Source organism: Erinaceus europaeus, chromosome 2, assembly GCF_950295315.1.
Source record: "Erinaceus europaeus chromosome 2, mEriEur2.1, whole genome shotgun sequence".
NCBI lineage: Eukaryota > Metazoa > Chordata > Mammalia > Eulipotyphla > Erinaceidae > Erinaceus > Erinaceus europaeus.
This window is the reverse complement of record NC_080163.1, coordinates 125,549,155-125,576,800: the sequence shown is the minus strand read 5'-3', so window position 1 is coordinate 125,576,800 and position 27,646 is coordinate 125,549,155. Positions and strand designations below refer to the sequence as shown.

The following is a 27,646-nucleotide window of genomic DNA, read 5'->3' as shown; positions in this document are numbered from 1 at the left end:
TACCTCACCCTTTCCACTCAGCTTCTCTCTCTTATCAAATAATATAGAAAGGAAGAGAAACAATGGCTGCTGAGAGCAGTGGATTTGCAGTGCAAGCACAGAATCCAAGCAATAACACTGGCGGCAATAAAAAACAAAGTCATTGAGGAAAACTTTCTATATTTGGGCAATTTTCAAAACACAAATATCCAAAAACTAACAAACAAGACACACATACATCCAGCAAGCTGAATGAACACACCAAGACATATTATAGTATAACTTTACAAAAGCAAATACAAGGAAAAAATATTGTGGCCTGCTAGGAAATGGGAGAATTTAACATACAAAGTAGAACCAAGCTTCTGACCACAAACCCTAGACTAGGTAAGAAAGGAGTGAAATGACATATTCCAAGTATTAAAAGATTAGAATTGCTAACCAGGGGTCAGACAGTAGCGCAGTGAGTTGAGCATACATTGTGCAAAGTGCAGGGACCCGAAAGGGGATCAAGCCCCTGGCTCCCCACCTGAAGGGGAGTCACTTAATAGGCGGTGAAGCAGGTCTGTAGATGTCTTTCTCTCCCCTACTCTGTCTTCCCCTCCTCTCTCCATTTCTCTCTGTCCTATCCAACAACAATGACATCAATGACAAGAATAATAATAACCACAACGATAAAAAACAACAATGGCAACAAAAGGGGGGAAAATAGCCTCCAGAAGCAGTGGATTCATGGTGCAGGCAATAACCTTGAAGGAAAAAAAATTGCTAACCATGAAAACTCTATCCTGCCAAATTATCCTTCAACTATAAGGGAGAAGTAAAGATCTTCTCAAACATACAGAAACTGAAATAATTCACCCCCATCAATCCTGCCTTGCAAGAATAACTGAAAGGAATCCCACATATAAGCAAGCAAAGGAATTCCAACTTTTAATTAAGTGGTCAGTGGTAGAATAGAACCAGGAACACAAATAATAGGAGAAAATAAAGATACAGAAAAGGAGATGGCAAAGTGGACAGAGCAATACAATCAATGTTGATTAACCAAGGTCAACATAAAAAAGACACAGAATATAAAGAGTATTACATTAAAAACTAGTTTATAAAATAGAAAAAAAAAGTTGTAGATATTGTAAGTTAGATACAATGCCTGTGACAACCCAATGACTGCTGGGGAATTGTGCAGATGCAGTCACATCTGCCATGTTGTCCCCTCAGGCTATTGCCAGTTCCCACGAGAGTTGGGACATTCTCAGAGAGCCTGTTCCGCCATGTTGTCCCCTCAGGCTGTTGCCAGTTTTCACAAGAGTTAATTCGATATTCTCAGAGTGCCTTTCCCAACCAATCCTGTCCTGGCTCGTCACTCCCAGTTTTTGCCCTATAAAGCCTTTCTTCTTCCGCCCCTCGCTCGCTTTTTCACCTCGGGGATTAGACAAAGAGAAGGGTGCTGTGGGAGGCGGCCATTTTTGCTAGCTCCACGTGGCCCGAACTGCTGCACTCTCACCCAACTCTGAGGTGCCCGCGAGAAAAAAGATTTGTGTTCCCTCTTTGCCCTGATCTCCTCTCTCTCTCCTCTGCGTCTCAGCCTGACAAATGACATTCAAAGAAACTGAATGACTTGTCTAAAAATTTGTGGGGTGTGGAGTTAGAGTGTTATGTGGAAAACTGATAAATGTTATACATGTACCAACTACTGTATTTTACTTTGACTGCAAATCATTAATCTCCCAATAAAGGAAAAAAAATTGTGTGGAATCACAAATGAACTATCAACTGCCAAAGCACTCCTGAGAAAAAAGGGAAAAACATGGAGGTATTACACTTCCCAACTTCAGTTTATATTATAAAGCAGTAGTAATTAAAACAGCCTGGTACTGGAATAAAAATGGACACTTGGATGAATGAAACAGAATCAAGAGCCCAGAAATGAGACCACACATATACAACCTAAAAGTGACAAAAAGGTCAAAACCACTCAATGGAGAAAAGAAGGTTTCCTCAACAAATGGTGTTGGGAAAATTGGACAACCACGTGCAGAAAAATGAAACTAGACCACCACTTAACACTATGCACCAAAATCAGATCAAAATGGATCAAAGACCTGAAACTCTAAAATTCCTAATCTTTGCCTCACCTGGGCTTGGGTGAGATGAGTCTGTAAGAGAAGGATAAATACTATCTCATTGTAGGTAGAACTTGGGAAGCAGGAACAGAAAAGGAAAACAAAATAAAACTTGGACTAGAGATGGTTTACTGCACCAAATCAAAGGACTCTGGGAGGGAGTGCAAGCGGGGGTAAGGGGAAGGAGGCTTGATGTCCTAAGTTGAGGGATAAAGATGTTTTACAAGCACCCATCATTTGGAACTGGGAAACTGTACTTATGTGTCAATAACAACTGTGCTGTAAACCATTACCGCCCCCCCACAAACAGGAGGGAAGGGGGGGGACACTTAAATCAGCAAAGTAAAGATCCCATCCAAATGCAATTGTACCATTGTTAACTAATCTTTAAAAAAATAGTTATCATATAAGCAATAAAGTTGAAATATTTTCATATCAGTTAACAGTTGGAATGGGACTTCTTCAAGTTTTTTGCCCTAGGTTATGTCTTCAGTGTTTAAGCTCCAAAAATGTCACATTGTCAAAAGGGAAGTTTTGTGGAACTATTCTGTCCTTAATCTAGGAGGATCTAAGAGAATAGAGAAAATATGCTTAACATCAGTTATTTTATTGAATTTGATAAGTTACTTAAATGATAACTAGTTGCAGACAAATAGAAGAAGTCAGAAATGAAGTACACTGGTATAGTACAAAGTACGAAAGGTTCTGCCCAACAAATACTCAAAATCCAAGCTTCCATATGTCTCCATGGCTTGACTTTTCATAGGTCACTTTCCATTCAAAGGATTACGAAGACCAAATGAAGACAGAATTCTTTTGGCTATCAGCCAAGAGTCCATAATTCTTCTCTCAACCAAGGTTTCCAGTGAATATGGAATTCATTTTTCAGATTACTCTGAAGGATTGAAAAGTTTCTTTCGCATCGCTTCGCCATGCTCCCTGCTCTTCATCCTCTTTTCATGGTACTAGAAAATAAAAGGAAAGTGAGGGGCAAAAAGAAATCGATTAGATCACTATCTGTACCAGTTTAAACATTTAGAAAGTTGGGAGTTGGGCAGTAGTGCAGCGAGTTAAGCACACATGGTGCAAAGTGCAAGGACAGGCGTAAGTAAGGATCCTGGTTCGAGCCCCCGGCTCCCCATCAGCAGGGTAGTCGCTTCACAGGCAGTGAAGCAGGTCTGCAGGTGTCTTTCTTTCTCTCCCCCTTTCTGCCTTCCCCTCCTCTCTCCATTTCTCTGTCCTGTCCAACAACAATGACATCAATAACAACAACTGCAACAATAAAGCAAGGGCAAAAAAAGGGAATACAAATTTAAAAAGGCATCATCTTAAAAAATTTAGAAAGCTTTACAAAATGAAAATTACTAACAAAATTTTTATTTTCCATTTGTTTCATTGGATCTGAAATTGGAAGCAGTGACCTTAGAGTATTTGATATCATTTCATTCAGTATACAGCACCTACATAATATTACACAAATATTTGCTGAATTGATACCATAATATACCATATACCAAATATATGAACTCAATATTTTTCCCTTTTGTTGCCCTTGTTGTTTAATGTTGTTGTGGTTATTATTATTGTTGTTGTTGCTGGTGTCATTGTTGTTGGATAGAACAGAGAGAAATGAAGAGGGGAAGGGAAGAGAGAGAGAGGGAGACAAAGACAGACAACTACAGACCTGCTTCACTACTTGTGAAGTGACTCCCTTGCAGGGAGCTAGGGGCTATAACTGGGATCCTTACGCTGGTCCTTGCGCTTCATGCACACTTAATCCGCTGCGCTACCACCTGAGCCCCTCAATAAATAGTTAGGATGAATAAGTGTTGTTCCTGTTCTCCAGAAGCTCACAATCTAGGACGTCATTTAATCTGTCTGAATATGTCTAGTTATAAGACACTCACTGAGGTAGTACCCTGTTTAACTGTTGGATACTTATATTTGTTCAAAAGTTTTTTGTTTTGTTTTGTTTTGCCTCCAGGGTTATCGCTAGGGTTCATGCCAACACTACGAATCCACTGCTCCTGGAGGCCATTTTTCCTATTTTGTTGCCCTTATTGTGGTTGTTATTGTTATTATTGTTATAGCTGTTATTGTTGTTGTTGGCTAGGACAGAGAAAAATCGAGAAAGGAGGGGAGACAGAGAGGGGGAGAGAAAGACACTTACAGACCTGCTTCACCACTTGTGAAGCAACTCCCCTGCAGGTGGGGAGCTAGGGGTTCGAACCAGCATCCTTATGCTAGTCCTCCTTACACCATGTGCACTTAACCTGCTGCGCTACCACCCATGTCGCCTAAAAGTTTTTTATGTTTAACCAGTAAGTGGTTCCCTGTTAATACTCCTACTACCCTCTATTTTTTTGTCTTCTATAATCTTTCTAGTTTCTTGATTTCTGATAACCCACTTGCTATCTCTTTTTCAGGATTAACATCACTGGCCTCTAACATCTATTCCACAGAATATGGCTTCCGTCTTCTACTATCCATCTATAAAGCACCTTTCCTAAGGCACTTTAATAAAAGTATCCCGTATAAAAAACACCACAGTCGGGGGCCAGGCGGCAGCACACTGTGGTTAAGTGCACTTGGTGTGAAGCACAAGGACCAGCACCAGGATCCACCCCCACCCACACTTGCAGGGGGTCGCTTTACAAGCAGTGAAGTAGGTCTTCAGGTGTCTTTCTCTCCCCCTCTGCCTTCCCCTCCTTTCTTGATTTCTTTCTATCCTATCCAACAACTGCAGCAATAACAACAATACAGTAATGATGAGAACAACAAAATGGAAAAACTGGCCACCAGGAGCAATGGATTCATAGTACAGGCACTGATCCCCAGCAACCAGGGAGATAAAAAAAAAAAAAAAACACCAGCGTTAAAAACAGTGCTCTGCTGTACTATACCTAGATGAGAATTATATTAAGTCTATCTACAAGTCCTTATGAATAGACATATTATGTCTATACAAATAGTATAAAAAGAGCAACTGGCTCTTAAATAATCATATAATCCTATTGCATCATATGTAACAGTCAACTGATTTTTTTTTTTTTTTTGCCTCTAGGGTTATTGCTGGGGCTTGGTGCCTGCACTATGAATCCACTGCTCCTGAAGACCATTTTTTCCCATTTTTGTTGCCTTTTGTTGTTATTATTATTGTTATTTTTGTCTCTACTGCCATTGTTGGGTAGGACAGAGAGAAATGAAGAGAGGAGGGGAAGAAAGAGAGGGAGAGAGAAAGACAGACACCTGCAGACCTGCTTCAGCACTTGTGAAGCGATTCCCCTGCAGATGAGGACCTGGGGGATCCAACAGAGATCCTTATGCTAGTCCTTGCTAGTCCTTGCGCTTTCTTTACGCTATGCGCGCTTAACCGGCAACACCCAAGCCCCTGCATCTCCCCGTGGAGAGCCGGGGACTAGAACCAAGATCCTTAAGCCAGTCCTTCTGCTTCATGCAGTGTGCACTTAACCCAGTGAGCTACAGCCCGGCCCCCTACTGATTTTTTTTTTTTTTGCCTCCAGGGTTATTGCTGGGGCTCAGTGCCTGCACCATGAATCCACTGCCCCTAAGGCATTTTTCCCCCCTTTTGTTGCCCTTGTTGTTGTAGCCTTGTTGTGGTTATTACTGCTGTTGGATAGGACAAATGGAGAGAGGAGGGGAAGGCAAAGGGGGGGGAGAGAAAGATATGACACCTGCAGTTGCTTCACAGCCTGTGAAGCAACTCCCCTGCAGGTGGGGAGCCGGGGGCTCAAACTGGGATCCTTAAGCCAGTCCTTGCGATTTGCAATAAGTGTGCTTAACCCGCTGCGCTACCAACGGACCCCCGATTTTTTTTTTATCATGAATAGTAACTGAAACTATTTCTAGAATGAATTAAATCTAAATGCAGCTTTCAACTCAGAGGCTTTCAGCCTAAAATTCTGGTGTGTGTGTGTGTGTGTGTGTGTGTGTGTGTGTGTGTGTGTGTGTGTGTATGAATCAATAAATAGGACAGGAAACAAGAGTCTGGCACTTTTTTAAAAAGCACATGTTTAAAGCAGAATAACTTAGATGTAGTAGCTTTTATATGTAAATATAAAATATAAATTATTTATAACAATGCTTATAATATATAAATATTATATGCTTATAATATATTAAGTTGATATAGATAAAGGGTCCATTGATGATACAAGGGACAAGGGTAGAGTAAGAGAAAATCAAAGTTGAAAAAACTGAGTGTATGTGAACTGTTTGACAGCAAAATCTTTTAGAAACCAAGGTTATGGTTCCAGCCCCTGGCTCCCCACCTGCAGGTTGCTTCCCAATCGGTGAAGCAGGTCTGCAGGTGTCTTTCTCTCCTCCTCTCTGTCTTCCCCTCCTGTCTCCATTTCTATCTGTCCTATCCAACAACAACAACAGCTACTGACAACAGTAACAACTACAACAAGCACAACATGGGCAACAAAATGGGAAAAATAGCCTCCAGGAGCAGTGGATTCGTAGCGCAGGCACGGAGCCCCAGGAATAACCCTGGAGGCAAAAAAAAAAGAAACCAAAGTTATGGGGAGTTGGGCGATAGCGCAGCGGGTTAAGCACATGTGTCACAAAGTGCAAGGATATGCATAAGTATCCCAGTTCCAGCCCCTGGCTCCCCACCTGCAGGGGATTTGCTTCACAGGTGCATGAAGCAGGTGTCTTGTCTTTCTCTCCCCGTCTTCCCCTCCTCTCCATTTCTCTCTGTCCTATCCAATAACGATGACATCGATAACAGCAATAATAACTTAACAACAAAGGTAACAAAAATCTAAAAATAAATAAAAAAGAAACCAAGGTTATGGAAATAGTTACAGAAATGAAAAATTAGTGATTAAAAAAACTAAGGACTTGATTAGACTCCCTTCATCAATCGGAGACAATAGTGTGAAGATTCACATCTTCTGAGTTATTTTATCTTATGGAACAGTAACCTCAAATACAAGAAGTTGGAACAGATGATCTTTAAGTTTTCTAAGTCTAAAGCTCTGAATAGAGTTCTACATATCTTCTTTTGGAATGCTCACTTTCAATTTTTTTTTCTTCTTCATTAACAGGCTAGTTTAAACTATAGATGAAGCAAAAAGTGTCTTTAACCAAAACCAAATACTACTTATTACACATTAAATTTTCCTTAAATTGGCAGAGGACATTTCACTGCTCTTAAGTTTTTTATTTGCCACTGGGGCTTCACCACTCTGGACTTTTTCAGAAAGGAAGGGAGAGACAAAGGGAGGAGAGACACTTGGCATCATAGCTTCCTGACAGTGTTGCGGAGGCAAGGAGTTAAAACCTGGGTTGCATACATGGTGAAGCAGGTACCTTCCAGGTGAGCTATTTCACAAGTCACTTAATTTTTTTTTCTAATTATCCTAGAACATGGAGGAATACCTGCTCTGAGAAAAGCATGTACTATCTGTCTTTAATTACATTACTTACCTTCCAATTTCACCTGCAGTCATGTTGAAAAGGTCTTAAGGATAAGGCTCAGAAAATACTTTGCAGTAAAGCGTAAAACAGGTCTGAGAACTAAGTAAAATACAGTCTAAATTAAAATATATTAAGGCAGGAGTTAGCAGGTGCACCCAGTACAGTGCACATATTACTATGTGCAAGGTGATGCTAACCATGCCTCTCCTTCTCTCCCTCTACAAATATATAGTAGTGCAGACACTGAGCCTCAGTAATAACCCTGATAGCAAAAATTAAAAAAAAAAAAAATGTTAAGGGGCCAGAAGATAGTTCACCCTATAAAGCATGTGCCTTGCCATGTTCAAGGCCTGAATTTGAGCCCCTGTACCACATGGAAATGCCATAGCCCAAGAGAAAGCTCTGATGCTGTGTTTTCTCTCTTGCTCTCTCGCTTGTTTGCCATGTCCTTCTCTCAGGTAAAAAGAATGAAAAGGTTAGTCCAGAAGCAGTAAGCTCATACAGGCATAAGTCATCAGCACAAAAAAAAAAAAAATTACACACACACAGCTAAGATAAAATAAAAAATAAGCGGGGGCTGAGTGGTAGAGCAGTGGGTTAAGTACACAGTGAGAAGTGCAAGAACCAGTGCAAGGATCCCGGTTAGAGCCCCTGGCTCCCGACTTATAGGAGGGTCACTTCACACACGGTGAAGCAGGTCTAAAGGTGTCTATCTTTCTCTCTCTCCCCTCTCTTGTCTCCTCCTCTCTCGATTTCTCTCTGTTCTATCCAATAACAATGACAATGACAACAAGGGCAACAATAAAAATAAGAGGAGTAGGAGGCCAAGCAGTGGTGCACCCAGTTAAACACAGACAAGAACCAGTGCAAGGATCTGGGTTTGAGCCCCTGGCTCCCCACCTGCAAAGGGCAACACTTCACAAGTGGTGAAGCAGGTCTATAGTTATCTTTCTTTCTCTCTCCCTATCTCCCCACCCCTCAATTTCTCTCTGTCCTATCCAATAAAATGGAAGAAAAGAAAAATGGCCACCAGGAGCAATGGATTCATAGTGCCAGCACCAAACCCCAGGGATAACCCTGGAGGCAATAAATGAATGAATGAATGAATGAATGAATGAATGAATGAATAAATGGAAGGGAGAGGATGAAGATGATGTTATTCACAAAACTCTACCAAACAGTGCAGATAGAATAAGGTCAATTAACCAACCAAAAACCAAAATAAGTGGAAGGAAGAAAGAGAATGCTGCAAAAGCAATGACTCAATCAATAGAAAGAGAGAGGGTAGCAATATAGCAGCAAAAAGAAGTTCAGAAAGAAGTGGCCAGATTCTTTTTCTAGTTAAAAGCTTCAAGGAGTGAAGTATTCAAATGACACATGAAGGAAATGGTAGGGGGAGCACACTAAAAGCAATAAATGGAAAACAAGAAAGCATTAAAAGCATAGAGAAAATAAATGAGCACAGGTTCAGAGATAGCAGAATGAATAAAAGGACAGGAAAACATCTATAAATCAGTTAATGAAGCAACATAAAAACCACACAGACAACCTAGAAAATAAGTCTAGGAGAAAATTTGAAATTTATATGAAAACAAACTCAGGTGAACCACAAAACAAACATCTACAACATTCTACCAGTCACAAACAGTCAGGATCACCTGGGAAGAAATTTTTCACATGAAGATCTAATCATTAAATCTATAGAAATATTATTGAATTGTTAAGAGAAAAAGAAAATCCAAACTTAGGGAAAAAGCTGTCATACCAAGTAAAACAGTATGGACTTTAGTCATTCATTATTTAGTGAGAAATGTACCCTGACATGATTTCATTATTGTGCCAACAGTAAGTGTAAATTTACAAACACAGATAGCATAATCACACCCAGATGATATATTTTTTTTCTTTGCCTCTAGGGTTATCGCTGGGGTTCAGTGCCTGCATTACAAATCCATTGGTTCTGGCACCATTTTTTCCATTTTGTTGTTGTTGTATGGGACAGAAAGAAATTGAGAGGAGGGGAAGATAGAGAAAGGGAAAGACAGATACCTGCTTCACCACCCATGAAGCAATCCTCCTGCAGGTGGGGAGCCAGGGGCTTGAACCGAGATCCTTGCAAGGGTCCTTGTGCATCGTACTATGTGTGCTTAACCTGGTGTTGCCCTGCCTGGCCCCCAGCGATGTACAATTTATTAAACCATCTTAAGTTTAGTTTCTATATACATTAGCCTTGATTTATAAACTTTTTGCAAAGCTCAATTTAAAGCATTTATGCATGTACACATCTATGCAAACAAAAGAAAATTAACTCTGAACTCCAAACAGTTTTTTTTTGTAATTTTTTATTTATTTATCTTCCCTTTTGTTGCCCTTGTTGTCTTTTTATTGTTGTTGTAGTTATTGTTGTTGTAGTTGATGTCGTCGTTGTTGGATAGGACAGAGAGAAATGGAGAGAGGAGGGGCGGGCAGAGAGGAGGAGAGAAAGACAGACACCTGCAGATCTGCTTCACCACCTGTGAAGCGACTACCCTGCAGGTGGGGAGCCGGGGGCTCGAACCGGGATCCTCATGCCGGTCCTTGTGCTTAGCGCCAGTTTTTTTTTTTTTTTCTTTTTCTTTTTTTTTTTTTTCCCTCCTCCAGGGTTATTGCTGGGCTCGGTGCCTGCACCATGAATCCACCGCTCCTGGAGGCCATTTTTCCCCCTTTTGTTGCCCTTGTTGTAGCTTCGTTGTGGTTATTATCTATCATTGCCCTTGTCGACGCAATTCGTTGTTGGATAGGACAGAGAGATATGGAAAGAGGAGGGGAAGACAGAGAGAGGGAGAGAAAGATAGACACCTGCAGACCTGCTTCACCGCCTGTGAAGCGACTCCCCTGCAGGTGGGAAGCCGGGGGCTCGAACCGGGATCCTTACGCCGGTCCCTGCGCTTTGCGCCACATGCGCTTAACCCACTGCGCCACCGCCCGACCCCCGCCAAACAGTTTTTTAAACAGTAGAAACTGAAAGACTCCAAGAGGAAGATGAGGGAATAATAGGTGAGGGGTGGGAGGAACCACAGTGGAAAATAAAAGAATAAAGATGCAGAGCGGGGGTAGATCGCATAATGGTTATGCAGAGAGACTCTCATGCCTGATGCTCTAAGGTTCAATCCCCTACCACCACCACCACAAGCCAGAGCTGATCAGTGCTCTGTTAAAAAAAAAAAGACGCTGGACATTTTTCAAGTACTGTATATCTTTCAAAATGAGGTTAATAGGAATGGGAAAGAAGTACAAAATTAAAAATTAGAAGACAAATTCTTGGTTATATATTTTTAAAGGTTCTGCCAATAAAACATCTCATATAAAGGACAGAAATGTCTTTTCAAAGGTGTAAATTGCTCGCTGCTTGTTTATCAATCTCTGTTAAAAGATAATATTCTAGGTATTCTGAGAGTCCAGGAGGTAGTTCAACAACAAAAACAAAACAAAACAACAACAAAAAAAAAACATTTAAACCCTAAGCTGGATACTCAGTACCACATGGAAGAGCTGTGTACAACAATAAAGAACTCTGGGTGGTGGAAGGATGCTTGTGTCTCTGTCTCTCTAAAAATATTGAGTAAAAATTAGGCCAGGGAGGCTGCTCAGTGGTATCATACACATGTAAGGTTCTGCACTCACTCCCTGAAGCAAAAAAGCAAAAACACTAGGAACTTTGGCTCCAAGTCCAAGTTATGGAAATGGAATTTTCCAAATAAGTCAAGCTAGATTCCTATGATTTGTGCATACCATAATTACAAGTAAATTTAAAAAGTTAAAGCTTCAAAGAGCCCCAACCATCCTCATTTTATAAAAGAAAATTAAAGCCTAGAATTTTGGCTACTACAGTAGCTAATAGCTAACTGATATCTTTCTACTAAATAGAGATTCAATTTCTCAAACCTCAAAATTTATGCAAAGGAATTTCTATTATAATAAGAAATTTGTTTTCATTTGTGTGCTTGTGAAAAATCAGAACTATTCTCAAACTGTCTCCAGGAGGGGTTTTTATTTCTCCCTTTGGCTTTAGAAGAAGACATATATATGAAGTCAAAGATTTGTCAAAGTTTTTCTTTTTTTTATATTTATTTTCCCTTTTGTTGCCCTTGTTGCTTTTTATTGTTGTTGTAATTATTATTGTTGTTACTGATGTTGTTGTTGTTAGATAGGACAGAGAGAAATAGAGAAAGGAGGGGAAGACAGAGAGGGGGAGAGAAAGATAAACACCTGCAGACCTGTTTCACCCCTTATGAAGGGACTCCTCTGCAGGTGGGGAGCCAGGAACTCGAACCAGGATCCTTATGCTGGTTCTTGCAATTCATGCCATGTGTGCTTAGCCCGCTGCACTACTGCCAGACTCCCTTTTTCTCTTTTTTACCAGAGCACTACTCAGCTCTGGTTTATGGTGGTGCAGGGGATTGAACCTGGGACTTGGGAGCCTCAGGCATTAGAGTCTCTTTGCATAACCATTATGTTATCTACCCGACCCTCAAAAATATTTTTAATTATATTAAATTGTAGAGGAAAATTTTAATAATAACATTAATACATAACTTTGGTTTTTAAATGTTCTATTATTTAACCATACCCACTCTTTGACACATTTCTTACCTCTTTCTTCAAACATTTTCTCATCTCCAGATCAAGATCATTGCAATGACCAAAAAATTTCAGAATGTTGTGCTAAAAGGAATAAAAGTAGTAAAATATTTCATCCTATAATATGCTAACATCTTTGGCACATAAAATTTAAATTCTTATTCCAACAGAAATGGATTTAATGTGCTACCTTGTCAAATAGTTAAATCACAAGTATAAAGTAAACAAATAAGCAAGCCTATGCTTCCTACAAAGAAGGAATAAATGCTCTATGGGTAGAAATGAAAGCTTTTTCTTATTGTAAGTAAAGTATAGTAACCTGGCAAAGACTCACACAGTGTCAACAATTTTATTACCTAATATCTCTTCTTTTAAGTATATGTTCAAATCCATGCATAATCCATCCTCTACCACAGGAAGTGATATCAATGCACAGCTATACTAACATAAGTGAGATTAACTTCACTAGCCAATACTCAGCCCTATACAAGAGTTATCTCAGGGGGCTGGGTTGAGTGCATGTTACAATGTGCAAGGACCAAGGTTCGAGTCCCCGGTCCCCACCTGCAGGGGGAAAGCTTCACGAGTGGTAAAGCAGTTCTGCAGGTGTCACTCTCTGTCTCTCTTCCTCTCTATCCCCCCTTCCCTCTTGATTTCTGGTTGTCTCTATCCAGTAAATAAATAAAGATAATAAAAAAATTTTAAAACTTAAAAAAGCTATCTCATAAATGCTTGGTATCAGAGCCATTTTCTTATTTGCCTTCAGTCAAAATATCATCACTAAATATCAGAAAAACAAAACCATATTATTAGGAGTTAAGAAACTAATTCACAATATAAAGAAATATATGGCTATCTGAAGCTCAATGTCCCCTTGGCTTGAAAAGCAAAAATAAAAATCTCCTACTTGTTTCAAGTCCTAAAACTATTATCATAGCAGAAAATATAATTGTGCCAAAGTAGATTAATAAAGACTGAAGTCAAGCATCAGAAGTTTGGTCCCCAGACAATAACTTGGATCCACCTGCATATCAGATTTCAGGCTCAGGGGGAAAAGAAAAGAGAAGGGGAGGGGAGGGGAGGGGAGGGGAGGGGAGGGGAGGGGAGGGGAGGGGAGGGGAGGGGAGGGGAGGGGAGGGGAGGGGAGAAAAAACTGGTATAGCCACTGGCCCTTTGGAATATAACTAAAACATGGCTACTAGCTATCTACAAAATGGAGGATCCCCCAACTCTTCATCTGCACTATTCCAGCCTTTAGGCCCATGATTGGTCAACAATTTGTTTGGCTTTGTATATTAACTCTCTTGTTAACCACCAGGTTCCAGATGCCAGCATGATGCCGACCAGACTTCCCTGGACAGACAAACACACTAATGTGTCCTGGAGCTCCGCTTCCCCAGAGCCCTTCCCCCAGTAGGGAGAGAGAGAGGCAGGCTGGGAGTATGGATCGACCTGTCAACACCCATGTTCAGTGGGAAAGCAATTACAAAAGCCAGACCGTCCACCTTCTGCATCCCACAATGATCATGGGTCCATACTCCCAGAAGGATAAAGAATAGGAAAGCTATCAGGGGAGGAGGGGATGAGATAAGGAGATCTGGTGGTGGGAATTGTGTGGAATTGTACCCCTCTTATCCTATGGTTTAGTCAATGCTTCCTTTTTATAAATTAAAAAAAAATCTGAATTTTTAAAATATTTTTAATATTTATTTATTCTTTTGTTGCCCTTGTTTTATTGTTGTAGTTATTGTTGTTGTTACTGATGTCATCATTGTTGGATAGGACAGAGAGAAATGGAGAGAGGAGAAGACAGAGAGGGGGAGAGAAAGACAGACACCTGCAGACCTGCTTCACCACCTGTGAAGCGACTCCCCTGCAAGTAGGGAGCCAGAGGCTTGAACTGGAATCCTTATGCTGGTCCTTGCACCTTGTGCCACCTGCGCTTAACCCGCTGCACTACCGTCCAACTCCCAAGAATCTGAATTTTAATAGGACCATAATTAGAACGTTTGCACAAAAAATTTTGTCAGTTATCACTGGAGTTCAGTACTTATCCTACTCTACCTCTACCAGTATTTTTGTTGTTGTTGTTTACTGAGAGGAGAGAAATAGAAAGATGATAGATAAATAAATATATAAATATAAAAACTTCCCTAGGCGTGGTGGTAGGGCTCAAAGCCAGGTGCCCTCACTCATGGTAATGTGCATGCTCTATTCAGTGAGCTATCTCCCAGTTTTCAGTTTCGATGTTTAATTCAGTAAATATTGGGAGATAGCATTCACATAAACAAAAGTTCTTTTATGCTTTCATTTTTATTTTAAGATTGTAAGATTCTGTGATCAAGTGTGAAAGCCACCATGAAATAGGAAATGTACTATATGTGGTTTCACTAGAGTACAGAAAAACTTCACAAGAGAATCAGGAAAGGAAAAAGGGAAGAGGAAAGATAAATCAAGCTAAATAAAATGGGAGGCAGGGGTAAAACCTGGTCTAGCAAACAAGAAGTGGAGTTAGTGAGGAAGGCTCCAAGGAAGGCAATAATCAAGTATAAGACAGAGAAGAGAGAAACGCCATACTGGGCAGGGGAGATAGCAAAATGGTTATATGCGGAGACTCTCATGCCTGAGATTCCAGAAGACCCAGATTCAATCCCCAGCAGCACTACCTTAAGCCAGAGCTGGGCAGTGCTCTGGTTAAAAAAAAAAAAAAGAAAAGGAGGAGAAGAAATAAAATGAAAGAAAAGAAATACCATGCTCCAGCATGACTTCAGAAATGAACATGCAGGATTAAGAAGTGTGGGAGAGTGATCAAGTCCATAAAATAGGAGCCAGTTTCATGAAGGTCTTAAAACACATAGTGCAACATTCAGAATTTTGAATCTTCATTTGGCAGCCTTTCTCTACACTCATAGAAGAATTCACCTTTTTTTTTTTTATATATTTTAGTGATTTCATTTTTGACATTTATATATTTGGTTCATTCAGAACTGACTGATTTCTCATGCTTGAGAGTCCAATGATTTATCCACTGCACCACCTCCCGGGATTACCTGATTCATTTCTATATATATATAATGTGGCTCTAATTTTAGCTTTTTTCCAAATGGCTATATAATTTTCCTGGAGACATTTCCTATAAAATCCACCTTAAAAACTTCTGCAACCTTGGAGTTGGTGTATTAGACACAGTGTCAGACATTCAAGCATGAGATCCTGAATTTAACCCCTGGCAACGCATATGCCTGAGTGATGTTCTGATTCTCAATTCCCCTCTCTCGTTTCCGTTAAAAAAAAAAAAAAGGCTTCTTCTAGTCAGGAAGAAATACTGGTAAAAAGTTAAGTTAGCCAAGGGTCAGGCAGTGGCACACCAGATTAAGCACACATAGTATAAAGCACAAGGACCTGTGCAAGGATCCTGGTTCAAGGCCCCAGCTCCCCACCTATGGGGGTGGGGGGTATCACACTTCACAAGCAGTGAAGCAGATCTACAGGGTCTTTCACCCTGTCTACCTTCCCCTCCCGTCTCAATTTCTCTGGCCTATCCAATAAAATGGAAACAAAAAAAGAAAAAATGGCCACCAGGAACAATGGATCCATAATGCCAACAACCAACACTGAGCCTCAGCAATAACCCTGGAGACAAAAAAAAAAAAAAAGTTAGCCTTTCCATTGTAAATAGCTACAAAATTGGGGGGAAAAAAAAATACTGTGAAGCAACTATTTTCAAACAGTATGACAATTTATTATATAAGCCAGAATAACTATAAAGAACAGAGTAGCCATAAGCAGAAAATGCAGAGCTCACACAGGGCTAAGGATAGAGTTTTCACAAAACAAAATAGAGAATCATGCCTTAATAAATAGGGTTAAACTAATACTAGAGTAAAAGTTACTCCAAACATGCCTTAAAATTACTTTAAAACATGTCTTAAGAATCAAACATTTACTTAAGTAAACAAACTGTCTGCCAAATGGCAATGTCCAGTATCAAATAGAAATTGGTAAATATCCTTTTTGTAAAAATTGACAAATTGATTCTGAAACTTATATGGAAATGAAAATGGCCTACACTAACTAAAATAAACTTTGGAAGAAGCAAAAATTGTAGGATTTACACTATCTGACTTTGAAACTTACTACAAATCTACAGAAATGAAAGCAAGGCAGTCCTAGTATTAAAGGAATACAAGGGAACAAAATTTTCTTTTTCTTTTTGGTGTGAAGTAAATGTTTTTAAATTACTGCGACAGCAGTTGCATGGGTGTTTACATTTATCAAAATTCAAACTACACCCTTAAAACTGATGAATTTTACTGTACAAAGTTTATACAATAAAGTGAACAGACTTCATTTTATTAACTGTTAATTTTATACTATAAAGCTAATTTTTTAAATTTCTTTATTGGGGATTAATGTTTTACAGTCGACCATAAATACAATAGTTTGTACATGCATAACATTTCTCAGTATTCCACATAACAATACAACCTCCACTAGGTCCTCTCTCATCCTTTTCCTGGACCTGTACTCTCCACCCCCACCCCACCCCAGAGTCTTTTACTTTGGTGCAATACACCATAAAGCTAATTTTTAAGTTCATCTTTAGCTCCAGCTGTTTATTCTTAATTATAAAAAATTCTTCTGAGCAGCCCAGCAAGTGGCATTGGACTCTCAAGTATGAGATACTGAGTTTGGTTGTCATTGCATTTGTTAAGAATGCTCTGGTTTCTCTCCCCTAATCAAACACATATATATATATATATTTTTTTTTTCTTCTGAAAGGAAGCTAGGAGATGGCTCACCAGATAGGATATATACTTTACAATGTTTTGAGAACTCAGGTTCAAGAACCCCAGTCAACACAAAGGAGCACCACACAAAGGGTACATCATGAGCAGTGAAGTAGTGCATCTTTCTGCGAGTAGATCATCTTCCCTTTTCTGTCTCTTTCTGTAACTGACTACATACAGAATTTAAACACTAAGTCAGCACCAAAAATCAATGTTGATCCTTACAAAAAGTAAATATTTCATATTTTCTCTTTTATGAACCTGAGGGTGGAAGATAGTTTAACCAGTAGAGTATATACTTCACCATGCTCAAGGAACTGGGTTTGAACCCATGGTCAACATATGGGAGCACCATCCAAAGGGGAAGCTTCACAAGAGGTGCTGTGATGTCTTTCCTTCTTTTTCCATTCTTAAAAAATGAACTCATCAAAAGCAGTGGAATCATACAGGTGTGAAGTTCCAATGAAAACTCTGGAGGCAAAATAAATAAATAAACCTCTGGTCCTCTCTCTCTGTCCACCAAGAAAGAGAAAGAGGTCAGGGGGGCTGGGCGGTAGTGCACTGCTTGTGGTTTTTTGAACTCTTACATTTTTGTGACATTCCTTAAGCAAGTTAATCAACACGTTGCATTCTTCAGTGTGCAAGTGTGGAGATAAGTCAGGATGCATCTTTAGGAGAAGGTGATGAGGCACAGCAGAACAACCTGTGGATACAAGAGTGTCTTGAATATGTGTGAATATACCTGATAATGCTACCTGAAACTATTTTCAGTGAGAACTGAAGTGATCTTTATCAGAAAAGAATGCTGGTGATGAATTAGATTAATTTTTATATTCCAGGTAGTGGTTACAGTCTTCAAGGACCCAGGTTCAAGCCCCCTGTCCCCACCTGCCGGGGAAAGCTCTGCAAGTGGTGAAGCAGTGCTGCAGGTGTCTCTCTTCTTCTCTCCCTATCTCCCCTATCCTCTCGATTTCTGGCTGTCTCTATCCAATAAATAAATAAATAAAAATTTAAAGAAAATTTTATACTTCAGCCTCAGTTTCTTTGTCCAATGATTTAACATATTCAGCAAGTTATCTAGAGTGTTAAGAGGTCCAGAAAAAAAAACAAAAAAAAAAAGCAAGATACCAAATCCTAAAAGTGTCCAAGCAGAAACGGTGCCTGCATTAATAAGCCTGCTTTTGGCGTGAAGCAAAGTGCAGGGACCACCGTAAGGATCCTGGTTCAAGCCCCCAGCTCCCACCTATGGGGGATCACTTCACAGGTGGTGAAGCAGATCTGCAGGTGTCTATCTTTCTCTCCCCCACTCTCCATTTCTCTCTGTCCTATCCAACGACATCAACAACAACAACAATAATAATAACAACAACAATGATAAAACAACAAGGGCAACAAAAGGGGAAAAAGTGGTCTCCAGGAGCAGTGGATTCCGGGTGCAGGCACCGAGCCCCGGCAATAACCCTGGAGGCAAAATAAATAAATAAATAAATAAATAAGCCTGCTTTCAATTATTTTTCTCACATTTCTGAAACTGATACGACTCATTTTGTTCAGATGACATTCTACCAGTTAAGAGAACTGGTGTATTTATCTTTTTAAAATGTGTAGTCCTTGATTGCTCAGGCTTTAAATTAACTCCACTATGGTTCCTGATCCCCCTCTTACTCTGGCCCTAACGTCTACAACTATATCACTGGCTAGAGGTAGGGAATTTGGGGAAGGGGACTGGTCAAGTATTTTTACCCCATTCCTCTAAATCTTTATGTTTATTCTTGGTGTCTATTCCTAAACATTCTCTCTCCCTGACCTATTCACTTTAAGCCCCATTTGATATACCCTAATAAATTTATTTCCTCTAGAAAGAAAGAAAGAGAGAGAGAGAAAGGGAAAGCTTTCTCTCCTTTTCTCCACCATCAAATTGTGCAGGTCAACTGGTCCTTGCAATGTCTTCTCACAAAATTTTCAGAAATCAGCAAATTCTTGGTCAAGAAGCAAAAGCAAACTCATTCTATCCCTCTGTGGATTCAGATGAAAACTGATAATAAAAACAAATACAGCTCCAGGAGGAGACACTAGAGAGGAAAATGAGATCTATAAAGAGTCTCATAAATTGTGTGCATATTTATGCTGTGATAGCCTGCTAGACCCAAAAAAAAAAAAAAGAGAGAGAGAGAAGCATCATTGTTCTCTGCACACTTGATTAGGAACCCTAGCCTTTTGGCCTTCATTTGTGTTTCTGTTCCTGTTTCCGGACTCCAATAAACACAGAGAGCATCGTTTGAAAATATAAGAGGGGCCACCACCCGGTGGTGTTGCACCTGATTGAGCATATGTGTTATAATGCTCAAGGACTCAGGTTTGAACCCCTAGTCCCCACCTACAGGGGGACAGCTTTGCAAGTGGTGCAACAGTGTTGCAGGTGTCTCTCACCCTCTCTATTACCCCCTTCCCTCTTGACTTCTGGCTGTCTCTATCCAACAAATAATGATAGTAAAAAAAAAAAGAAAAAGAAAAAAGGAAGGAAAGGAGGGAGGGAGGAAGGAAAAGAAAAAGGAAAAGAAAAAGGACCCTGCTCTTCACTCTGAGAAGTGATTCAGTGGTAGAGAGGTAGACTTTCAAATATAAACTCAATCCCTACCATCACATATGCCAAAGTGATGTTCTGGTTCTTTCTTTCTCTCTATGGTGAAAGAAATAACTTAAAAAAAAAAAAAGTGTAGTCCATTGACAAGCTTAGAGACCCACTAATCAGTCTCTCATTGTAAACTAATACAGACTGTTTCTTCCTAACATCTGGCTGAGAAGACCTAAATAAAGAGAAGTAAGAAACAGATGGGTGGTCCAGGAGGTGGCACAGTGATAAAGCTTTGGACTCTCAAGCATGAGGTCCTGAGTTTGATCCCTGGCAGCACATGTGCCAGAGTGATGTCTGGGTCTTTGTCTCTCCTCCTATCTTATTCATAAATAAATAAAATCTTTTAAAAAAAAGAAAAAAGAAACAGATGTAAGGAGCCAAGCGGTGGCTTACCTGGTTATATACACACATGGCAGTGAACATGGACCCAGGTTCAAGCCCCTGGTCTCCATCTGCAGGGGGACTTCTTCACTTCTGATCTAGAGGGATGCAGAGGTCACATAGGCTCCTAGGCTGAATATGGGCCCCAGATCACATCAAATCGATGGGGTTTACAGTCAACAATATTTATACCCCTTTCCCATATCAGAGAGCTACTCTCTTCCCTGATCAAGCCTTCTGGTCCTTTTCCCAACCATGACATCATCTCCCCAGACAATAACTTGGATCCACATGTATATCAGATTTCAGGCTCGGGGGAAAAAGAGAAAAGAAAACCTAATATAACCACAGGCCCTTTGGAATATAACTAAAATATGCCTACTAGCTATCTACAAAATGGAGATTCCCCCAACTCTTCATCTGCACTATTCCAGCCTTTAAGTCCATGATTGGTCAACAATTTGTTTGGCTTTGTATGTTAACTCTCTTGTTAACCACCAGGTTCCAGATGCTAGCATAATGCCGACCAGACTTCCCTGGACAGACAACCCCACCAATGTGTCCTGGAGCTCTACTTAACCAGAGCCCTTCCCCACTAGGGAAAGAGAGAGGCAGGCTGGGAGTATGGATTGACCTGCCAACACCCATGTTCAGCAGGGAAGCAATTACAAAAGCCAGACCTTCCACCTTCTGCATCCCACAATGATCTTGGGTCCTTACTCCCAGAGGGTTAAAGAATAGGAAAGCTCGGGAGTCAGGCGGTAAGGCAGCGGGTTAAGCGCATGTGATGCGAAGCACAAGGACTGGTGTAAGGATCCCGTTTCGAGCCCCCGGCTCCCCACCTGCAGGGGAGTCCCTTCACAGGCAGTTAAGCAGGTCTGCAGGTGTCTTTCTCTCCCCATCTCCGTCTTCCCCTCCTCTCTCCATTTCCCTCTATCCTATCCAACAATGATGACATCAATAACAACAACAATAATAACTACAACAATAAGATAATAAGGGTAACAAAAGGGAATAAATAAGTATTAAAAAGAAAAAAATAGGAAAGCTATCAAGGAAGGGGATGGGATACGGAGTTCTGGTGATGGGAATTGTATGGAGTTGTACCCCTCTTATCCTATGGCTTAGTCAATGTTTCCTTTTTATAAATAAAAAATTAAAAAAAAAAAAGTTAAAAGAAGAAACATGTAAAAAGATTTTCAAATTTAGCATATGCATGTACAAAATGAAAATGTTATACTTAAAACAAGCTGAAATTAAGTTTAATTCATTCACAAAGTAGGAAGTTAGAAACTCAAAAAAAAAAAGCCCACAATGAAATACTATTTGCACAATTTACATTCCCACCAACAGTGTTATAACCTTGCCAATACTACACAGCTACCATAATAGTTATAATCAAAGAGTCAGACAAGAGTAAGCATTGTTTAGGATGTGAAAAAAATAGATGCTATGCATTGTTACTAGGATAAAGTAATCAACACATCAGAAAATAATCTGGCAGTTTCTCAATTGGGGAGGGGATGGGATATGGAGATTGGGTGGCAGGAACTGTGTGGAGTTCTACCCCCCCCCCCATACTATGATTTGTTAGTCTCCTTTCTTAAATAAATAAATAAATTTTTAAAAAAAGAAGTTAAACATAAACCTACCACATGACTCATTGGCTGTACTCCTAACATTTCTCCAAGAGAAATGAAAATATATAATCAGATATATATTATTCATAGCAGCATTAGTGACAACAGCCAATAATGAAAATAATCAAAATGTCCAATAACCTGGTAGATAGAAAAACAAACTGGCACACCAAGCTACAGATGCTACTATGATTCCATCTTGAACTCCCTGGGCAGATGACCTCGCCAATGTGTCCCAGAACCCCACCTCTCCACAGCCCTACCTCACTAAGGAAAGATGGAAACAGGCTGGGGGTATGGATCAACCTGCCAACACTCATGTCCAGTGGAAAAGCAATTACAGAAGCCAGAACTCCCACTTTTTGCACCCACAAAGAACTTTGGTCCATATTCTCAGAGGAAGAGAAATGATAAGGGAAGATGATCAGAAAGGGCTCTGAACCCCAATTCCATCAGTACCCTGAGAGAAGAGAGGAAAAAAGGAAGGATACTGAAAAGAATATGCATAGGTGTGACCTAGAAGTGAAGGCAGGACCATAGAAAAAAACGTGTGTGTGTGTGTGTGTGTGTGTTTAATAGAACTAACAGCCAACCCATACCTATGACCTTGGGAGAATTATTGCAGACAGACAGAGAGAGTAAGAGAGAGAGAGAGAGAGAGAGAGGTGTGTTTAACAGCCAACCCATATATGACCTTGGGAGAACTATGGCAGTTTCCAATGGAGGGGAGGGAATGAGGACAAAGAACTCTGGTGGTGGGAATAATGTGGAATTATACCCGTTATCTTAGTTTATTAAATCATTAATAAAAAGAAAACTGGCATACCTACACAATAAAATACCAACTAGCAACTGAGAGGTACAAAATGATGGGGGCCAAGCGGTGGCACACTGGTTAAGAGCACATAGTATGAAGTGCAATGACCTACGGAAGGTTCGGGTTCCCCAGCTCCCCACCTGCAGGGAGGTTGCTTCACAAGCTGTGAAGCAGATCTGCAGATGCCTGTCTTTCTCTTCCCTTCTCTATCCTCCCCTCCTCTCTTGTCAAAAAAAAAAAAGGGAAAAAATGGCCTCCAGGAGCAGTGGATTTGTAGTGCCAGCACCGAGACCCATCAATAACCCTGGAGGCAAAAACAAAAAAAAAAGAAAGAGAGAAAGAAAGGAAGAAAATCCAGGGAGGGATCTCAAAAACACTAAGCTCAATAAAGTTATTTCAAAAGACTATATTATATAAATATAAATTTGTGAAAATGTTTTGAAAAGAGCATGACCAAAAAGCAGATCATTAGTTGCCTATGTCTGAAAATAACAGTTGGGTTAAATTTTCAAATAGGAATGAAAAATCTTTTGGGGTAATGAAATATTATAAAACAGAACTGTGACAATTATGGTACAATGATGTAAATTTAATAAAATTACAATTACAATGAATAAAATCTATTGCATGGTGGTCTGAGAGGTGGTACAGTGGATAAAGCACTGGACTTTGCAGCATGCGGTCCTGAACTCAGTCCCCTGCAACACATGTACCAGAGTTCTTTCTCTCTCCTCCATTTCTCATTAATAAATAAAATCTTTAAAAAATAAAATAAAACCTATTAGATGTAAACTATACTGTAATACACTTTTAAAAAACTCCAAGAAATTCAAACTGCCAAATCACCACCCACTTTCATCAAATAACTAAAAATGTGTAAATAGATAATTATGAAAAAGTGTCATATACCTACTAATTCAATTTTTTTAAGTTACAAAAATGCCAGTTCCATTAAGTAACTACTAGAAATACATACAAAAACATACCACTTAAGATAACAAATCAGGGGCTGGCAAAATAGCTCACTTAGTGTGCTGCTTTGCCATGTATACACAACCCAGGTTCAAGTCCAGCTCCCCACATTTAAGAAAGCTTCAGTGCTTGTGGGTTTTCTGTATCTGAAAAAGTTATTCTAAATGAATGAGGCCCCTAGTGAGGAAAATTAAATGAAGGACAAAGCAGATCACTGTATCCAGCATATAAACTGGAAATACACCAAAGTTGAAGTTTTATTTGTCTGGCACTAACTATAGTCTTTTTAATGATTCAAAAATTTTATCTCAGAAAAATGAGGTTTCATATATGCCATGCTCATTGATAGTTTGAGCCCCAACAACACATGGAGTATCATGACACCAGGGGAAGCTGGAGGGGGGGGTTAGTGGAGGATATCTATATAACTGTCTTTCTCTCTGAATTAATAAAATAGCAGTCCTGGAGTAGTAAAATTGTGCATGAGTAAGGTCCTAGTAAAACACTAACACACACACACACACACACACACACACATACACAGGTCCATCTATTATCAAGAACAATTTATTTTTCCCAATGAGTCATGTGTGAAATGTGGTGTCTAGGTAAAGAACTCAGTTGGTAAAGTACAGAACTTACATGCCCTGGCTTCTCTCTCTTGTGAAACTTTACCTCACAAGAAGTAAAGTAAGTTTTTAAAAAAAAAATAAATTAAAAATATTATTCATAATGTCAACATTCCAGAGAGGGGAATGCTCAGGATGAAAATAACTCTGATATTAGGTTTAAATAGGAAACCATTAGTGAAGACCATGTATTCTTGCATTGATTCTTAAGCTTCTTCTCAAATCCAAGTTCAAAATTAGACTTTTTAAAAGGCATTTCTTTAAAAATAAAACCCACGGGACCAAGTGGTGGCACACCTGGTTGAGCGCACATGTTACAGTGCTCAAGGACCCGGGTTCGAGCCCCTGATCCCCACCTGCAGAGGGAAAGCTGTGCAAATGGTGAAGCAGGGCTGCAGGTGTCTCTCTTTCTCTCTCCCTCTCTATCTCCCCTACCCTCTCGATTTCTGGCTGTCTTTATCCAATAAATAAAGATAATTAAAAAAAATAAAATAAAAAAATAAAACCCACACTCAAAGAATAAACATTTGCTACTACTAAGAATACAGAAAATAATTTCACAAGAATAGTGCCACAATAATTACGAACACCAGCTGTACTACTTAAAGATAAAAGGTATATTCATTTCTGATAAGGCTTTCTGTATAGGCCTCTGCAATAGAGAAATAAATTCCATTCAAATTGTTATTCTGTTAAAGAAAACTTCAGTCCCACATTTCAGTGGCATTTAATACACATCGGAAGAGATATAGTATCTCACATTTATAAAATTTTTCTCCCCATGCGAACCAACTCCTTCCTCAAGAATAACCAAATCAATACCAAAATCATCCAGTGAAAATTTTAAAAATCGTATTTATTAATGAGAGAACAAGAGAAGGAAGAGAAAACTAGAGTATCACTCTGGCACATATGATGATGGGATTGAACTCAGAACATCATGTTTACATAGCAAATGCTCTGCTGTGCAACCTCCCAAGCCACTTATGAAATTCTTAAAAATGTTCAGCTGTGACAATCTAACGTTTCCATAACTGGCTAATGGGGTCAGGAAAAAAAAAAAAAAAACACAAAACAAATCAAAAACTTTTACTTGGGGAATATGATGAGAGGGAATAAAAGGGAATAAAGCATAAAACCCGAAGTTAGGGAAATAGCTCAAAGTGGTAGTTTGCATGCCTGAGGTTTCTGGATTGACTCTCAGCACCTGCATGTACAGAAGTGTCTCTCTGTGTTCTCTCTCTCTCTCTCCCTCTCCCCCCACCTTCTCTTTCTGGAAACTTTATCACATAAGAAAGATTTTTTTTTTAAGTCCATTTTTGGAGTCCATTTTTTTATTCACTCCACCTTCATCTACCTAACCTCAGGTAAAATTTTCCTTGAGTATTCCTTGACAAACATATTTTAACCACCAGATGGCGTAATCTTAGAAGATAAATAAACCAAGAGTAAGCAAAACATTCACTCTAGTAAACAGGGAGTAAGTATTCTAATAACACATTTCAGCAGATCTATAATCACAGGAGGGAAATCCTCAATTTTAATGCCACTTGAGGTTCTTTAGAAAGATTTTGCTATTGTGTGGCTGCACTAGAAATTTACACCACAATTGCAATTTATAATGTCATCTTAAAACAAGCAAAACAAGCCAGAAAAATCTTTTATCCAAAGTCTGAAAAATGTGTTCTCCAGGAAAAACTGTAAACTAACGCTTAAAGCTTTCTAAAGTTAATTGTTTAAGTTCACAACTCAGCTCTGGTATTAGCTTAATTAGTTCTTTTCTGCCTTTTTCAAACTTATGAAACCCTATTAAGCAGAGGTAGCCCAGACAGCAAAAACCACTTAATCAGTGCACAAAACCACTAAGTGACCAAACATAAACAGATATGAAGTGACTAGTGCAAGTACAAACCATGCCCCATTGTGATACTGAGAGCAAACCTTGGGCTGGCCTGGGGAGGAGGTCTCAAGGGCTCCAACTCCCACTACCACACATTGAATGGGCTACATCACAGCTTTTACCACCAACAAGCATTTGTCAGAACTTACTTGAATTTCGGGAGGAACTTCGTCCACACACCTCAAAAAAGCATAGGGTGTTGAGGAGCTATGCTTATATTATAAATGTACAAAGCAAACGCCCCAAACATGTCTGTCAGATATTGGAATTCAGAATGACTAAAGATGTGAGAACTGGCTCAGGCCTCAATAGTCTGTTTTTGTCGATTTTGTTTTAAGATAAGGGGGAACGAGGTTCATTTTTAATCAACTAGAAAATCTGAGTGACCTGCGGCCTGGGAAGCGGTACAATGGATAAAGCACTAGACTCTGAAGCATGAGGTCCTAAATTCTGATCTCCAGGCACAGCATGTGCCAGAGTGATTCTCTGGTGTGCTCTTGCGTTCTCTCGCTCTCAAATAAAATCAAGTCTGGTGACATATATGCATGAATGGAGATACAGTCAGGGCTCTCTCTTTGTAAGTTCTGAGAAATCCATCTTGAGGAGGCAAACTGCTCATAGTGCACACCGTGGCCAACAATGTGATTACACCAATTTACAAGGTGTAAGCAAGCCACCACACCCCTAGGCTACTGGGACCACCTTCCACGTTCCTTCAGTCTTGGTGCGGAGTCCTTAAGCTAACCCTGGCTGTACAAAAGAACACAACAGAATCCCTTCGCTTGCTTTGAATTAAAAATAATAATAATTAATTAATATATTAAAGTTTAAAAAGTCGAAGTTTTCCAGAACTTGGATTGACTTCAAGAACCCCCTCATTAAAACAGTAGATGACATTCCAAGCTCCGTAAAATTTCAACTCAAAAAACGGGGTGTCCCCTTGCAAAGGGTGCCTATCTGACCCTACACAAGACAGGACGGGGGTGGGGGTGGGGGCGCACACTTTCTCCCCAAATGCAGGGTGCCCACCGAACCCCCAACTCCCACTCGCCTGTTCCAACTCCTACTAGAGAGTCATCACCCTAGAGCTTCTCGAGCGCCGGGGTTCACGTCTCTCACCCCTAGGCGGTGGGTGCAGGTTGTGCCCTTTGAGTCGCACAGCCACCCAGCTCTAGTCCGGCCTTGAGCGGAATAACCCCAAGCCAGCGCTCTGCCAATATACAAATGCCGGAGACCGGGCAGCGACCGCCCCCCACCCCGCCCCGCGCGCGCGCCTGTCACCCCCAGTTCCCCCCTTTGTGGACGTGTACTCCCGGCAGGGACAGGCGAGGAGCCCCGCGCTCGCACCTTCGCAGGACATCGCAGTCCTGGGCGACCCCCACCCCCAACCCCACAAAAGACTCACCCGACTCGCGGCTGTACCTGGAGGACTGAGGCAGGACTCAGCCTCCAACACTGTGACCCCGAAGCCCGAGTCCCGGGCACCGCCGGGGTAATCGCGCGGTGAGATGGGGTGGGAGTGGGGGCGGGGGCGTCCTCCACGCTGACCCCGTGGGCCTGCCCCCCCCCGCCGGCTCCATTGCGCAGGCGCCGGCCGGCCTGCTCTATCTCAGGCGCCTGGGAGGGGGAGGGCAAAACCACGGAGGCGCCGAGGGGTCCACGCAACGCGCCAGGTCCGCGCGCCGGCCGTGAGGACAGAGTGTCGCCTC

General features: G+C 40.5%; 1 protein-coding gene across 3 annotated transcripts; it reads right to left on the bottom strand.

Annotated features, from left to right (window-relative positions):
* Nucleotides 1-142: 142 nt before the first annotated feature.
* On the bottom strand, nucleotides 143-27,641 carry CMC2 (C-X9-C motif containing 2). Of its 3 annotated transcripts, XM_060185121.1 has the most exons (5): nucleotides 27,343-27,641; nucleotides 19,992-20,077; nucleotides 17,551-17,666; nucleotides 12,186-12,257; nucleotides 143-3,070 (listed from the first exon to the last, which is right to left on the bottom strand). In XM_060185121.1, exons 3-5 carry the CDS (start codon nucleotides 17,629-17,631, stop codon nucleotides 2,996-2,998), a joined length of 228 nt encoding a protein of 75 aa, XP_060041104.1. In that variant the 5' UTR covers nucleotides 17,632-17,666; nucleotides 19,992-20,077; nucleotides 27,343-27,641; the 3' UTR covers nucleotides 143-2,995. The 3 variants fall into 3 exon arrangements, with proteins under 3 accessions (XP_060041104.1, XP_007516692.1, XP_016040845.1); XM_007516630.3 differs by lacking the exon at nucleotides 19,992-20,077; XM_016185359.2 differs by lacking the exon at nucleotides 19,992-20,077 and having other exon boundaries at nucleotides 27,360-27,641.
* Between the last annotated feature and the right edge of the window lie 5 nt (nucleotides 27,642-27,646).

Excerpts from the sequence above, each read along its gene's own strand:
- CMC2 (XM_060185121.1), bottom strand. The coding sequence starts at position 17,631 with ATGCATCCTGACTTATCTCCACACTTGCACACTGAAGAATGCAACGTG. Across the intron at positions 12,258-17,550 it reads TTAAGGAATGTCACAAAAAT|CACAACATTCTGAAATTTTT; the intron begins GTAAGAGTTCAA and ends TATTCCTTTTAG. Across the intron at positions 3,071-12,185 it reads GAAAATGTTTGAAGAAAGAG|TACCATGAAAAGAGGATGAA; the intron begins GTAAGAAATGTG and ends TTTATTTTCTAG.